The sequence below is a fragment of the Elephantulus edwardii genome, unplaced genomic scaffold (assembly GCF_000299155.1).
Source record: "Elephantulus edwardii isolate Elephantulus edwardi_28Jun2011 unplaced genomic scaffold, EleEdw1.0 scaffold00137, whole genome shotgun sequence".
In the NCBI taxonomy this organism is placed as follows: Eukaryota; Metazoa; Chordata; class Mammalia; order Macroscelidea; family Macroscelididae; genus Elephantulus; species Elephantulus edwardii.
In genome coordinates this window covers 4,422,499-4,439,760 of record NW_006399887.1, presented here as the reverse complement: position 1 = coordinate 4,439,760, position 17,262 = coordinate 4,422,499, and the positions used below count along the sequence as shown (strand labels likewise).

General features: G+C 37.7%; 1 protein-coding gene across 1 annotated transcript in view; it reads right to left on the bottom strand.

Annotated features, from left to right (window-relative positions):
- CORIN (corin, serine peptidase) overlaps window positions 1-17,262 on the bottom strand; it is a 431,554-nt gene that overhangs the window by 33,336 nt on the left and 380,956 nt on the right. Inside the window, exons 16-18 of the mRNA XM_006894163.1 lie at window positions 11,433-11,549; window positions 7,217-7,266; window positions 6,891-7,065 (exon numbers count right to left, since the gene is read on the bottom strand). Of these exons, the coding sequence (XP_006894225.1) occupies window positions 6,891-7,065; window positions 7,217-7,266; window positions 11,433-11,549 (342 nt within the window). The remainder of the gene's footprint in view (window positions 1-6,890; window positions 7,066-7,216; window positions 7,267-11,432; window positions 11,550-17,262) is intronic.

Below are 17,262 nucleotides of genomic sequence, written 5' to 3'. Positions count from 1 at the left end.
ATCTCACATATATTGGACGTGGTTCAGGAAATTTTGGAAAAAAAGAAATCATGCTGGAAAAGGTCTAGAGTCAGAGAAAGAGAGAAAGACCCTGGAGAACATGTATTTACACAATAACTGTCCAGAGTGCTCTTTGAAGACAAAGACACAAAGCTTCACCTCACATACTTCAAGTATGTTGCTTGGAGGGGCTATTCCTTGAAGAGGAACATAATGGTCAGAAAGATAGAGGGTCAGCAAAGGAAAGGAAGACCCTTTTCCAGGTAGACTGACACAGTGACTACCACGGTGGGTTCTAGTGTGTCAGGAAGCGTGAGGATGGCTCAGGATAGGGCAGGGTTCAGATCTGTTGTTCATAGGGTTGTACTGGATACAATGGCAGCTAACAACAACAATGATAACACAGTGACTATAACAAGGGAACATATTAGAGTTTGTTAGGATGGTACAGGACAGGGAAAACTGAAGACCTATTGTTTATAGAGTCTCTATGAATCATAGTCAACTTGATGACACCTAACAACCACAACAACATATTTGTAAAAGGAGTAATATTAGGTGAGTATATTTGTAAGAGAATGGTCACTAATGCATTGTTAATATGGTAGCAAACTGAAGCTAACCGTGATATCCATTAACAGAAGAATACATTTTAAAATTCATTATGTAATATCATTTAGCTTTGAAAAAATATGTGTTAAAGCTCTGTTAACTGACTTTCAGAGAAAGCCATGATATATTGTTAAATGAGAAAAGTAGCTTACAAACAAAAGTCTTTAGTTGTTATTGTGTGCTGTCAAATAACCTGTGACTCATAGCCACCCCATGTACAACAGCTCAGAAGCCTTCCCTGATCTGAGCTAGTCTCACTGACTCCAATACACCTATCCCCATTACCCTAGTTAATGTATTAATCCTTCTCATCCAGGATCTATTTCTCCTGTGCTGTACCTCCACCTTTCCAAGGATGATGTCCTTCTCAAAGGACTGGTCCCTTCTGATCACATGCTCAAAGTATGTGAAACACAGCTTCAAAATTCAAGCCCCTAAGGAGAAGCTTGGTTTCACCATCTCTATTTGTTTTCTTGAAAGTCTAGAGTATGAAACACAGTTATAAAAACAAGAAATGATGCCTTGTGATAAATTTAAATTTATTAAAAACAGATGTTACCTTTAGATCACTGGGGAAGTACAATACAGTGCTTGTTGTTGTTATTATGAGCTGTGGAGTCACTTGTGACTCATAGTGATCCTACATACAACAACGTTGAACCCTGCTCTATCTAGAACCAAACTCATTGTCTATGACAAACCTATCCCCCTAACCCCAGTCACTGAGTCAATCCATCTCATCAAGGGTCTTCTTCTCTTGTGCTGTCACTCCACCCTTCCCAGTATGATGTCCCTCCCCCAAAATTGGGGCCTCCTTGCAACATATCCAAAGTATGTCAGATGAGGCTTCAAAATCCTTTCCTCCAAGGAGTAGAGGAGATAAAAGCTCTGATAACCACTCAATCACCAGTGTTCATATCAGAGTACCATTCATAAAGCTAAAAAGTGGAAACAATCCAAGTGTTCATAAATGAATAAACAACATGTGTTAAATATTTAAATGGAATATTATTCAGCCAGACAGAGAGATGGAGTTCTGATTCCTTGTAGGACAGAAATAAATTTTGAACACCTTATGCTGGATGAAATAAGTTAAATATAAAGAATGAATATTGTTTGTTCCATTTTCATGAAGTATCTGCTGCTGTTGCTAGATGCCATCAAGTCAACTATGACTCATAACAACCCTATGAACAACAGGTCTGACTCTTGTCCTATCCTGTGCCATTCACATTATCTCTAATATACCAGAGCCCGTATTTCCAGTTACGGTGTCAATACATCTGGTTGAGGATCCCCCTCTCTTCCTCTGACCTTTCCAATAACTGACTTCTCCTGACATCATGCCCAAAGTAGACACGTTCATAATGACATATTTTTATAAACAGCTCCCAAAGACTAGGATAAGAAAGAGAATGATCAGGGAGTACCAAGTTTTTGTTTCAGATGCTGAAACATGTTTGGAGATGAACAATAGTGTTGGTAGCACAAAATGATAAATGTAATTATTGTTGCTAGGTCCCACTGAGTTGAGTATGACTCATAGCAACCCTAAGAACTCCAGATCTGAACCCTGTCCTATCCTGTGACATCCTCATCCTATCTGACACTGTAGCCTATTGCTGTAGTTATTGTGTCAATTCATATCATTGAGGATCTTCTCTTTCACTAACTTTCCACCTTTCCAAGCAAGATACCTCTTTGCAAGGAACAGCATCTCCTAACAAAACCCCCAAAGTGTGTGAGACCAACCTCCTATCCACACTACCAAGGAGCACTCTGCTACACTTTTCCCAAGACATATTTGTTTGTGATATTTACGGATCAAGCATTGTTCTAAGCACATTTATTTTATTTATTATTCATAGGATCCAGGTACTTGTTTTTACTTCTTATATATTAGAAGACTCAGCACATTAAGAAACAAATATTAAAAAGATATTATGAAGCAAGAAGGGCTACCTATGACTCCAAAAGCTGATACTTAATTACTCTAATATCTATGAGTGTAGAATGTTTGTAATTTTGGCAGTCCATAGAATATTCACTACTCTTCTCCAACACTACCACTCAAAGGCATCAATTCTTCTGTCTTCCTAATTCATTTTCTGACTGAAAAGACCATAGTCTAAATCGGGCAAATTTTAGTCTTTTATATTACATCATTGCTCTTCAGTATTTTGGAGAGGTCCCTGACAGTAGACTTGTCCAGTGTAATATGTCTCTCAATATCCTTTCTGCTGAATCCAAGGCTGTTTATTGTAGATCCAAGTAAGATGAAATAATTGACAGCTTAAAACTTTTTTCCATCTAAAATGATGTTGCGTATTGGTCCACAGGTGGGGATTTTTTTTCTTCTTCCTGACATTGAGAACAATCCATATTGAAGGCCACAGTCTTTGATTTTCTGCAACAAATGTTTCAGGTTATCCTCACCCTCAGCAAGCAAGGATGTGCCATCTGCACGATGCAGGTTGTTGAAGAGTTTTCCTCTGATTCTAATGGCACATTAAATTGATGGTAGTCAATTTAATTAGTTGAAGACTGTAGATTACTTTTGTTTCACATGTTGGCTATTTTTATCTAATATCACTTTAAGGAAAGTGAAGCTACTAAGATCATCAGAATAGAATGGATTGGACAATAGCTCTTATAACTCACTGCTGTTGAGTCAGTTCCATCTCACAGTGACCTTCCATTAGATTTCCAAAGCTACAAATCAGACAGGAGGAGATTACCCATCCTACTCCCATGGAGCTGCTGGTAGGTTTGAACCACTGACAAGGTGCAGCCTTTCTGTTAGCAGTACAGTTCACTACAGATTATGTAGCCAAAACTCCCTAAGGCTTTTAAAATTCTCCCAACTCCTTCTTCTGAGAAAAGAAACCATCAATGTTTCTTTCTTCTAGGTGTAGCTTTGTAACTAACTGCATTGACCAATCATATAGTTGGAATGATTCTATGTGGCTTTGGAAACCCAAGTTTCCCATTGTTATTGAGTTGATTCCCATTCATGGCACCACCTCAATCAGGTTTCTGAGTCTATGAATCTTAATGAGTACAAATTGCAACCTTTCCCCATGGAATAGCTGGTTAGTTTGAACAGCCAAACTTTCCGTTAGCAGTTAAATACCTAACCCATTACACAGGATTTAAAAAAAAGTAAAAAATGGTGATATAAAGTTTTCTCCTGACTTGCTTTTGGAAGTTCACTCTGGGAGATTCCAATGATCATGTTGAGAGTTCCATAGAGAGAGAAGCTGAAATCCACAGCCACCAGGGAGCAATGACCACCAGACTTGAGATGATTTCAGCTCCCAGTCTTGGAATCTTCTAGCCCTTAATATTGTGAAACAGAGACAGAGTGCCAACTATATATCCAGTCCAATATCTGACTTTCCAATTAAGTGAGCATACTAAATTCTTCTATTATGTTCTTAGGTTAAAAGCTATAGATAGCTGGACTGAAATATCTCAGTCACAAAGGATGCATACTGTATAGTGCTACTGCTGTAAAATGGGACTAACATCGGGGTTGGGGGAGACTGAGAAAGATGGGATAAATTATATATACTGTATTGAAACAGATGAAGGAGAGAACTGTTTAAAAGGGATATATGATTAGGTATTATTGTCATGACAAGAGTCCAGATAAAAGGCTGCATAGTGGAGTAGACTTGGGAGGGATTGTATAACAATTGAACTTTTCTTTGAATTTTCAAAACGAAGGCTCCATAGTGGAATGGACTTGGGGGAGGGATTGTATAACAATGAAATAATTTTTCTTTTACTTTTTCTAAGAGAAGAGTGAACTAGAGGAGGGGGAGGTTGGGCACGGAGAAAAAAGTGCAACAGTGAATGAATGGAAATCCAAAGTCTCTGCAAACTTTCATTAAAAAAAGACTGACATCATAGGCATTAGTCAACTGATGAATGAGGCAATCACAGGACTTTGAATGAGGCAATCACAGGACCTATTATGTGACAATGACAAACTGAGTAAGAATAGATTTGTATTCATAGTAAAAAAGAACATTTCAAGATACATCTTGAAGTACAGTGTGATAGGATACTATCCATTTGTATAAAAGGAAGATCTATTAATGTAACTATTATTAAAATAAAGACATAAACCACTTAAAAAAGCTATAGATAGCTAGAACTACAGGTGTGAGTCTTCAGCAGTGATGTTTGGTTGAGGTAGATCTTTCCTTGGTCTCATTATTGTTCCTTTTAGGCATACTCTCTCCCTTTACTTCTGCTTCTTAACCTACTCATCAGCTTTCCCAATATCTAAACTCAATATAATTGGTTGGTGCCATCAAGTTGACTATAATTCATAGCAACTCTCTAAACAACAGACCTGAACTTTGCCTTATCCTGTGATGTCCTCACAATCTTGACATGTTTGATCCCGTTGTTATAATCATGGTATCAGTCCATCTTGTTGAGGGTCTCTCTTTCTCTGTTCCTCCATTTTCCCAGCATGATGTACTTTTCCAAGGCTGGCCCCCTCCTGATAACATGCTCAAAGAATGTGAGTTGAAGTTTCACTGTCCTTGACTCTAAGGAGCACTCTTGTTGCACTTCTCCATGATAGACTTACTTGTTCTTTTGGAAGTTCATGAGGAATTCAGTACTCTCAAAGGCATTGATTCCGCTTCTGTTACCTTAATTCATTGTCCAACTTTCAGATGCACAGCAAGTCATTGTAAAGACCGTAGCTTGGATGAGGAAGGAAGTTCAATCTCTCTGTAGTATGCAAGTAAATTATCTGTGTTTAAATTCCTATATAGCGGAATAATTTAAAAGGACTAGAAAAAAGAATCATACAGGCTAAAGAGTTAGCTTCTTCCATGAGAGCCACAGATAGGCAAGGGAGTAGAGAGGAAGCTCCCACTCACTCTTTAAGTGTGGATCTGAAGGACACTTGGCCAGGGGTGGCCCACATCAGGTCCTCGTGGTTGACAGGACTGACAAGCCCCAGCTTCCAGCTGGAAACAAAGGAGGATGCTTCAACAATTTAGATCCTCCCAGAAGAGCCGTGGGTAAGCATTAACACTACTGGTAAGTATATTCATTTTCTCCTGAACACAAGAGCCCATTATTTGGTCCTAAAAGCCTTCTAAGGTCCCAATTCTTCTCACTATTTCTTAGTTGTTGGAATTGATGGAAAACCTCATAAGCAGTTTTTTACCTCTGCCTTGCATGTGGACTTCTGAGGTGTAAAACAACCCAGTGGTAGATGGAATTTGGTCCAGGACTTAAGAACAATAAATTACAGTTGAACCTCTACATCTTGTGGTTCCTAACCTTTATACTATAATAGACAAAGTGCTAGTCAATAAGCCTTTTATTTTAAGAACTACCTTCCCTCTGTAACTTGATTTGTGCCACTGTTAGAACCTCTACTTGGAATATTATTGCTTTTAATTTTTGACTTGTGTACTTTTAACTTGTTAGTTAAATTTGTATCTTCTAGGCTGCAACAGTTGCATGATGCATCTTCAAGTATATAAACATGTATGGCTAAACACAATTGATAATAGTGCATCTAAATTCCAAAATCAATCTCCACAATAGTCTACGTGTTTCCTATTGCCAAAGGGGTCCTTTAGAGTAGTGAGAGAAAATCTTCACCCTGAAACCTACAGCGTCCCTTTTCAGCAAGAAGTAGCTAAGAGAATATGCCATCCCCTTTTCCTTATGAATCAGGGTGAAATCTCTCTCAGGGAGGAGTAATAGGGAATGGCAAAGGACACACTGACAAAGGAGATTAATCAGAATTGGCTTTGGCAAGCACTGTGGCAAAGAGACAAGTAAAACAAACTTTCAAGGAATATTCAACCTGAATCCTTCTGATCATATGGAGATTTTTGAAAGTATTTCTTTGAGTTTATTATGTTTAATTTGTTTTATTTGTTTGTGCATAAAGGATGCTCATATAGATGATAACATAATTATGATAAAAACAAAAAGGGGAAAATTTGGAAAGCCAATACTAAATATTTGTAATAAACTGAAAGCTATTTTAAAAAAAGAGTTAGCCTCTTCCTTTTGATCAGAAAATAAATTATAAGCAAATATACACACATTGCCAATTATTGAATAGCATATACACTGACTGGCAACACCAAGAACAATCTTAGGAGATAAAGGCAGATCAATGACAGTGAATGAAGTGAAAAGGCTTTACGGAATTATACATATCCTTTAGAATATCTAAGTAATGTAAGGGTCACATTCCGGCAAAAGGGGGAACAAAAAGTGCAGCTTACCCCTCAAAGCAGTGGGCAACTGTCAGAACCCACTTTTTGGCAATGAGAACACAGCCACAAATGTGTCCACTGGGTTCAGTCTGCAGGGAACACTGCCATGGCCATCTTCCAGGGCGACTCGTGCGACCACCCAGGATCCTCTTGTTCATTCGGGCAGCAGGGCGATGCCCACAGTCTACCATGGAGCAAGCCAAGACACATTTCATTAAATATCGCCAAAGTGAACTAAATAGGTTTTCTATTGCCAGGAACAAACTATTGTTTTCCCCAAGCCAACCTATTTTAATTAATTTCATATTCCATTTCTAAATCACTGACGCTCTCACCTTGTTTACTGCACAGAAGAGAAATCATACTTCTGCTCCGACAAGACTGTCTAGATTTGGAAATATAAAATGGCATAGAATTAAGATGATTGCAAACATGTTATCAGTGCAAAGCAAAAGACAGAGATTTGACTATTGTTCTTTGAACAATTACACATAGTGCAGAAATTTTCAAGGCACAGTTGTGGTCTACTATTATTTATGGTGAGAATTTTTTGTACATTTGTGTGTACTTTTTTGTTTCATTATAATCATTATGTAATTTCACATTTGTGGGAAGATAAACTTTTATTGCTAAACTTTCCCAACATTGTCTTGGATGATAGTCATACAAAGAATATTAACTCTAACTCTATTTTACAAGGTATGGAGAGGGCAAGGGAGGACAGAATCTCAGAATCTATAATGAGGAAAGAACGTGTCAGGTGTTTATGTTTATGGAGAGTTTTACGGGTTATTAAAAAGAAAAAATAAAGAATCATCTTAAATATTTAAAGGTCAAATCAAAGAAGTGAACATTTAGACTTAAGAAATAATCCTTCCAAGACTGTCAGGTTAGGTTTCAGGTCTATGACACAGGAGAAAGAAAAGAAAAAATGTTTCTATGTAACTCTAGATGGTAGAATCAGAATCCACCCCCATCTTTCCAACCCTCCCTTGGAGACAAGGGCCCTTAATCACTCTTCCAGCCTGAAATTAAACCCATTCTGTGGCTCAACTTTCAGCCAAACAATAGGCCACAGGTGAACAATAACACCAGGGAGGTCCCTACTCCTTAGAAGAATCAACTATAGGAGATCAGAGAGACTGCATTTGCCCTGGGAACAAGGCTCGGACACTAAGAAAGGGTAGGATAGAAGGATTAATAGAACAGAGGACAACAGAGAGGAAGTAGAAAGAGTAAAGCTACAATGTGAATATTCTAACCAATGTCATAAAACAAAATATGTATGAATGGTTTTGTGGAAAACCAACTTGTTCTCTAAGCTTTTACTCAAATCACATTTTTTTTTTTAATAAAGTGTGTTGCTTGATACAAGGATGCTTGCCTCCTTTCTTCATTTCTATATTCTCTCAGATTTTAGAATTACCTCAAACAGAGAAACCAGTAAGTTGTTACTTGCTAATATAATGGACACATAGGTTTTGGAAGCAGGAAAACACAAAAAGGTTTATCTCTCCCAACTTCTTCTTTGATAGAAAATTGAAGTCTAATGTAGTAATTAAGGTCATATATCTAGTTAGTCCAGCTATCTGCACTTTCCATTATAATGCTTTGTCTTCTCAAGCTGTCCTTTGAAATCTTCTTTTCAGCTCTTTCAAAGCTTCCTTCTGAAATCTGCAGAGAGTTAGAATTGGAGAATAAAAAGGGAAGAACTTGCTCTGGATTTCTCAAGCTCAGAGAACTGATAAACAAACTTAAGCCTTAAGTCACAATATTGAAAGATGCTGTGGGGAATAACCCAGAAAGCATCAAAAGAAGATGGAGGGAATACAAAGAATCAAAACAAAACAACCAAAAAACCCAAAACTGACTGGCACTGAAAAATTTCAGGAAGTATTATATAAGCAGGAGCCAATGGTAAAGAAGGAGGAAGTGGAAGCTGTATTGAAGACATTGAAAAAAACAAGGCCCCAGGAATAGATGGAATTCCAATTGACTTGTTTCAATTAATAGATGTTGCCATGGATGAACTCACCAACCTATGCAAGGATATTTGGAGGACAGCTTTCTGGCCAATGTATTGGAAGAGTTCCATATTTGTTAACATTCCCAAGAAAGGTGACCCAACAGAATGTGGAAACTATTGAACAATATCATTAATAACATATGCAAGCAAAATACTACTTAAGGCTATTAAAAAATAGCTAGACTAGTACACAGACAGGGAATTGCCAGAAGTTCAAGCAAGATTTAGAACAGGCTGTGGCATCAGAGCACCATTGTTGATGTCAGATGGATCCTGGCTGAAAGTGAAGAATAACAGAAGAATGTCTATATTTATGCTTTATTGACTTTGCAAAGGCATTTGACTACATGGATCATAACAAGCTGTGGCTAACATTGAGAGGAATGGGAATCCCAGAGCACTTAATTGTGCTAATTTGAAACCTACACATGGACCAAGAGCTGTTGTACAAACAGAGTAAAGGAACACTATGTGGTTTGAAATTAAGAAGGGAGTGTGTCAGCAATGTATTATCTCTCGAAATTTATTCTATGTCTGCACTGAGAAAATTATTTGAGAAGTTAGACTCTATAAAAAAATGTGCCATCAAAATTGGAAGTAGACTCATGAATAACTTGTTTGTGCAAATGACACAACCTTGCTTACTGAAAGTGAGGAGAACTTAAAACAGTTGTTGCAAAAATCCAAAGAATACAATCTTCAATATGGATTGTGTCTCAACATGGAGAAAACAAATACTCTTGCCACTGCACCAATAGGCAACATCATGATAGATAGAGAAAAGATTAAAACTGTCAACAATTTCCTCTTACTTGGATCCACAATTAACACCCTTGGTACCAGCAGTCAGGAAATCAGGAGACATATTGCACTAGGAAAGTTTGCAGTTAGTGCTTTCTTCAAATTACTGAGGGGTAATGATGTCAGTCTGAGAACTAATGTGTGTCCGATTCAGATCATGGTCTTTCTGATCACTTGCTATGCATCTGAGAACTGGACAATGAATAAGGATGACAGAATAAAAACGGATGCCTTTGAGCTGTGGTATTGGAGAGGAGTACTGAACATTCTAGAGATAGCCAACAAAACAAACATAGATGTCTTGGAGAGGGTGCAGCCAGAGTACACTCTTTGGAGGCAAGGATGATAAAACTTCACCTTTGGACATGTTGCTAGAAGGAGCTATTCCTTGGAGAGGTACATGATGCTCAGAAAGGCAGAGGGCTGGGGAAGGAGAGGAAGACCCCTGACCGGGTGGTTTGATACAGTGACTGCTACAATTGGCTCTAATATGTCAGGAAGTATGAGGATGTTACAGGATAGGAATGGGTTTAGATCTGTTGTTCTCAGTGTTGCTATGTGTCTGCTTGACTCAATGGCTCCTAACAACAACAACACCACAACATCTAGTTAGTAGGCTAGGATTAGAAGTGAGTTTACCAAGTTCTAGTTTAGATGGATTGATTAATTTAATCTATAGTGACTTTTCTGGCATTCCCATTTATGGATAGCAAATCACTCTGTTGAAAATGAAGATCATTGTTTTAGAGTGTAAGAATTAATACTTCAGTTGACAAATAATTAGAAATGTGAAGCAATTCTAGAGATTGATCTAGGTGAAAATTGTCAAGACACTCTAAAGTGAAGTAAGCCACATTTAGTTTTCATCTTTGGAATTCTTAAGAAACAGTTTCTCTACCATTTATTACAAACTTAAGAGTCAGAAAACCTTAGCTAGAATTCAGTAATTGTCACTTTTCATCCATGATCTGTGAGCTTTGAGTAAATATTTACCCTAAAGTTTAGTTGTCTTGGCTAAAAAAAAAATACAACCCCAAGTCATTAATCATTATTACTATTTTGAGTCTGCTGTACAGATTAAATGAACTCACAGATGTAAAAGGATCTAGCAATATGCCTGTGGTGTAATAAACATTTAATAAAAACTACATTTGCTAATTTCCTTGATTTATCTTTCTCTTAAATCCTCTCCCCTAACCATCACCATAGACAAGGCAAACAACCCTGTTTAAGATGCTGTGATTTTCAAAGGTAAATTTTTCAGCAGTGCATGTTAAAGACCACTTGATAGTAGCTTCACTGTATGCCTTCACTTTTTATAACAGTTGTAGTTTTGTCAGAGTGGTTGTTGGGGTTTTTTGGTTTGTTTTGTTTTGTTTACTATGACTTCAATTGCTTCTATTAGTAAGTTTCAAGCAGGAAATGTGAATATGAGAATTCAATTCACCAAGGTTATGGAGAAAACCTCAACAGTAAAGACAAAATGTAACCCCCTTCCCACATGTTTTTGTAATGATCATTGAAAAGGGTGGGAGAGGGAAGGTAGTTAGCCATGTAAAGAAATTCTGAGTCCAGAGAGAAGACATAAAAATAAACTGCATTTATTGTAAAATTTTAGCCATTTATGGATTTTTTTATTGATATGACTAATTTAGATTACATAAAGTTAGAAAGAGAAGAAAAGCTTGTCCCCTGCTTCACACAGCTTTTGGTAGAGTTCTTACCCTTTTACCAGAAGTTCATGCAAAGTGGTCCCATTGAGGGTCTCCCAGTTGGGCCGTAAGGTCAACCACTGCTTGTCTTGCTCCTGTTCATGAACAGCTTCTGTCATAGATGGCTCCCTGGCATAAGAGCAGATACCAGATAAATATTCTAAGTACAATAAACTTTTCAAGAGACATTACATTATTTAGGACTCTCTCAAAAAGAAGCATGGAATCTTCAAGTCAATATTTCAAGAAAGGGATGTATATTAGAAGAGAGTTGGCAAGCAGAATGATCCACAAGAGAAGTCACTGATTGCATAAACAGGCAATGAAAGTTCAAATGTTTATAGTTGTTTGAGTCATCTTTCTACTGACATACATTTGAACTTTGTGAGGTCATAGAAAATGTTTAGAAGTTCCAATGTCTAAAAAATAGAACTGCTTCAGACAGAGATCAATAATAAAGTATATTTGCATAGCAATATTTTCTCGATCTCCTTTTTCTTGTCCATTTCAATCTTTCAACATGAAGATTTTCTTAAAATAAAATAAAAAAAGAGAATAAATACTCATTTATTGCTTTTTACATAATATAATGAATCCTAAATGGAAATTCTCAACAGCTGAAAAAAATCATTATGCTTTAAAAAATGTAGTTCCTACCGAAAAAGAAAATTAAGAATTCTGGGAAATACAAATGAGAGTTATACAATAGTAATTTCTCATTTACTCAGTCTATCTCATTGGTATTCTACTAATACCATCCTCTGTACATTTATTATTGTTGTCAAGTACCATTAAGTTAGAATTGACTCATAGCTGACCCTCTAGCAAGTTTTCAGAGGCTGAAAATATCATGGGGAAAAAATAGCCCACCTTCCTCTCATGAAGCAGCTGGTGAAATAGAATTTCTGCCTTGGGATTGGCAGTGTAGCTCCTTACCTACAGGGCCACCAGAGCTACTTTGCTCATTTAATAATGCAAAAAAATATAGTTGTACTATTTTTAAACTCTTATAATTCCAAAGTATTTGGACTTATATAAAAAGATCTCATTTTTTATAAGAGTTGGTTTATTTATGCAATTGATATTTTTAAATATTTTTAATTATTTCTATACCTTTCATATTTCACTGAGTCATCTTTGATTAGAATGAGCATATATATGGATATTTTCCAGTTGGCTAAGGAGGTGGTGGTTCTTCCAGATGTATTATTCATGTTAGATGTCATCGATTAGAGTATGACTCATAGCAGTGCTATGAACAAAAGATCTGATCCCTGGTCTATAGTAGGCCATCCTCACACTTGCTGAGGAACAATAGCCTATTGTGGCAGTCACCATGTCAATCTATTCATGTGAGAGTCTCCATAGCCTTCACAGACCCCCCCCCCGATTCCCAGCATCATGCCCTTCTTCAAAGAATAGCCCCTCCTAAAAACATGCCCAAGTATGTGAGGCAGTCTTATTCTTGTTTCCAAAGAGCGCTCTGGCTGCATGTTCTCCAAAACAGAGCTGTTTGGTTTTTTTGGCCATCAGTGGGGTGTAAACTGTTTGGAAATTTTATAAAATTTTGTTAACAATCAAGTGTAAGCTGATTGGCCATTTTTATTTCATTAATAATCAGTTGTGGGCTGGAAGCCTCTTATTTAAGCAATCAGGACCTAGTGGGTGGGTCTTTATATTTAAAGGTGGGTTTGGCCCTGACTAAGCATCTTCAGTTTGGAGCAGTTGGATTCTAGAGGGTGGGGTTTGTTTTATTGCTGAGAAAGTTGGGTGTAAACTGTCTGGGCATTTTTAAATTTTTTTTTTTTTTTACATTTTAATGTTTAATTGTGTCTGGGGAGAATATTGTTCTAAGTTGTTTGGCATTTGTATGTCAGTTGCTGTTATGAGATAACTTGGGATTGCTCTGATACTGGAAGCTGTGCCACTGGTGTGTCAAATGTCATAGGGTTACCCATGGTCAACAGGTTTTGGTGGAGCTTTCTGATTAAGAAAGACTAGAAAGCAGGATGAGCCGTCTACTTCTTAAATAACAGGACTTTGAAAACCCCATGAAAAGTAAATGGCCCTTCCTCCTGGAGGTCCCAGCCCCACTGACCTGACCCCTGAACCTGCTGCCTGGAAGACCTCACTACACAACCTGGGTGCTTTCACCCACCACCTGGACACCGCTGCTCCAGCACCTGGAGGACCTGGCCACATTTTCTGAATGCTCCCACCTGCAACCTGGATGCCCTGGCCTTGCTGCCTGGAGAATGACCTACTGTCGCCCCTCTGAACTGTGTCAGGGACACCAATATCAAAAGTGAAGCCATTTCCTCCCTCTCCCAGAGCTTGAGCTCTATTTAGTTACAGAACCTTTGAACCTATGTAGCTGCAGCAGTTGCCTAACAGAAGGCTGCTACTTCCCAGGGCATATCTCTCCCCAGCTGAAGCAAGTCTTCCCTTGAGTAAAAAGTTCAGAGAGAAACTCAGGAAGGGTAGCTGCCCCACCCTCCTCTGCAGCAGTAACTTCCTGAGCTAAGGTTTTCAGACCAAGAACCTTCTAAGGCCTCAGTATGGAAAAACTCTACCACAGCAATGACACAGAAGAAGCAGACTGTCTCACACCCAAACCCAAAACAAGATGTCACCCCCTAAAAGTTATACAGTATCAATGAATTTCCTGAAGCCAGAAAGTATGATGGAACATTTTGACACAGATTTCAAAAGAATAATGACTGAATATTTTCAATGTGTAAAAGACAAACTCGAAGAATTACAGGATACTACAAGAAAAAACAAAGAGGAACTTCAAAATGCAATCCAAGACAGTGCATATAAAAGAAATGAGACATTAGAGGTGAGATGGAACACAGAACTAGTGAAATAGAAGATAGAATTGTCACTGCTGAGCTGTTAAAACTAAAAGCAGAATCAAAAAAGAAGGGGGGGGAAGAAAGTCTAACAATAATATAGGACACCATCAAGAGGAATAACATGTGCATAATTGGAATACTAGAACAGAAAGAAGTAAAGGGACTGAGAAAGTTGTGGAACAATTACTAGAAGAAAATTTTCCAGGAATAATGAAGAATGAGATCATGCATATTCAAGAAGCTGAGCAACAATCGTATATAATAGATCCCAAAAGGAAAACACCAAGGCATATCATAGTCAAATCTGCCAGAATCAAAGATAAGGAGTGAATTTTAACAGCAGATAGGGAGAAACAAAGAGTAACCTATAAAAGAGAGCAAATAAGATTAAGTGCTGATTTCTCAGCAGAAACCACAGAGATTACCTATATCTAACACTCAAAGAGTACAAATGTCAACAAAGAATACTGTACCCAACAAAACTATCTGTCAAATATGAAGAGGAGACCAAGACACTCTCAGAAAAGCAGAACCTAAGGAAGTTTGTGAAAGCAAGACGAGCATTGCAGAAAACACTGAGAGACGTCCTTTTTACAGAGATACCACAGAAAGCAGGATGGACTAAACTAACCAGCAACACCACCAAAAAGAACTCAACAGAATGATAGCATTAAAATCTTGCCTCTTAATATTTACACAGAATATGAATGGTTCAAATGCACAACTGAAGAGGAAAAGAGTAACATATTTGATAAAAAAGCAAAACCCACCAATATAATGCCTACAAAAAACATACCTGAAAAGTTAAGATAAAGAAAGACTAAAAATTAAAGGGTAGAAAAAATATACCAAGTAAATTGCACCCAGAAAAAAAAAGAGGAGTAGCAATATTAATTTTTGATAAAAAAAAGATTTCAATGCAAAAACCATCACAAAGGACAAGGACGGTCACTATATAATGCTTAAAGGGCCAACAGAACAAGAAGACATAACCATAATAAATATATATGCACCAAATGGCAGAGCTGCAAAATATACAAGGCAAACAATAAAAGAACTGAAAAAAAGAAATATATAGCACGACTATATACTAATTAATTGGATAATTAAGGATGACAGAAGAATAATTAATACACCATTGAGTTTTGGAGCCAGAGATGAGTACTAAATATTTCATGGATTACCAAAAGAACAAATACATAAATTTTCGAGAAGTGCAGCCAGAGTATTCTTTGAACACAAAGATGACAAAGCTTCTTCTTTTATATTTTGGACATGGAGCTAGATGAGGCTATTCCTGGAAAAGGACATCATGCTTGGAAAGATGCAAGGTTAGCAAAGGAGAGGAACACCCCCAAACGAGATGGATTGACTCGGTGACTTTAGCAATGGGCTTGAGTGTGCTGGAGAGGATGCAGATGACACAGGATAAGCATAGATTCAAATTTGCTATTCATAGAGTCACTATGAATCATACTCGACTTGACGGTATCTAACAACAACAGTTCCATTTGAGGGAGTTCATGTGGCTTACTTATAAGGAGTTGCATGACTAACAAAAAGGCAGGCAGTTTGAATCCACTAACTGCTCTGAAGGATAAAGTAGGGAAATCTTCTATGTGATTGTTGTTGTTAAGTGCTGTTGAGTCATAGATAACTCATGGCGACTTAATGAACAAAAGACCTGAACACTTGTATAACTTTAATCATTTCTCCAAGTACATAGGGTTTCCAGAGGCAAGCTATTTTGGAAGTGGATGCCACTCCTGCTTCCAAGCTTGTTTTAAATGGGGAGCTCCACCAAACACTGTCCACCATGGGTAACCATTATAGCATTTGACACATCAGCATTACAGTGTTTAGCATCATGCAACCATGAGTTACCTCTGTACAGCAAATGGACAGACAAGTGCTATACTACTTATATGATTACTGCCTCTTGAAACCCACAAGAAGGTCAGTCAGCTGTAAGTTCTGACTTTACAGTACATTCTCAAGATCAGTAGAATGTGGAAATATCATTAGTATCACATGCAAGGAAAATATTGCTGAATATTATATTTTTTAAAAGCTAGAACTGTACATACACAGAAATTTTCAGACATTCAAGCTGGGTTTATAAAAGGCCATACTGTTGTTGTTGTGCACCCTTGGGACAGAATCCACTGATAAATGACCCTTTGGTAGATTTTCAGAGGCAGTTAATTGCACAGCAGATTGACCATTCTTATGCTGCAGAACAACTGTTGGGATTTGAATCATGTGTCTTCAGCATTGTGGCACAGCTTCTTGCCACCAGGCTATCAACTCAAGTATGACTCATAGCAACCCTGTGAATACCAGACCTGGACCCTGTCCTATTCTGTGCTGTCCTCATCACCTCTGACATCCTTAAGCTCATTGCTGTAGAGACTGTGTCAATCCACCTCATTGAGAGTCGTCTCCTCTTACATTGACCCTCCACCTTTCCAAGCATGATATTCATTGCCGAGAAATAGCCTCTGCTAGCAGCATACTCAAAACACGTGATACAAAGCTTTGCCATCCTTGCTTCCAAGGACCATTCTGGCTGTACTTTTTACAAAGCATATCTGTGCAGTTTTGGGAAGTCCATGGTATATTTAGTACTCTATTCCAACACCATAAGAAAAAGAGGCCATGGCACAAGGAATATCATTGCTTGTGTCAGATGGATCTTGGCTGAAAGTAGAGAACACCAGGAGAATGTCTATTTGTGTGTTATTGACTATGTGAAAGCATTTAGCTATATGGATGATAACAAACTATGTATAACTATGAGAAGAATGGAAATCCCAGATTACTTAATTGTGCTCATATGAAACCTAGACCAAGAAGGTACTGCCCTAACAGAGCACGTGGACACTTTATGGTTTAAAATAAAGAAAGTTATTGTCAGGGCTGTATATTTTCTCCATATATATTCAATCTGTATGTTGCATAAATAATTATAGAAGGCTGACTTT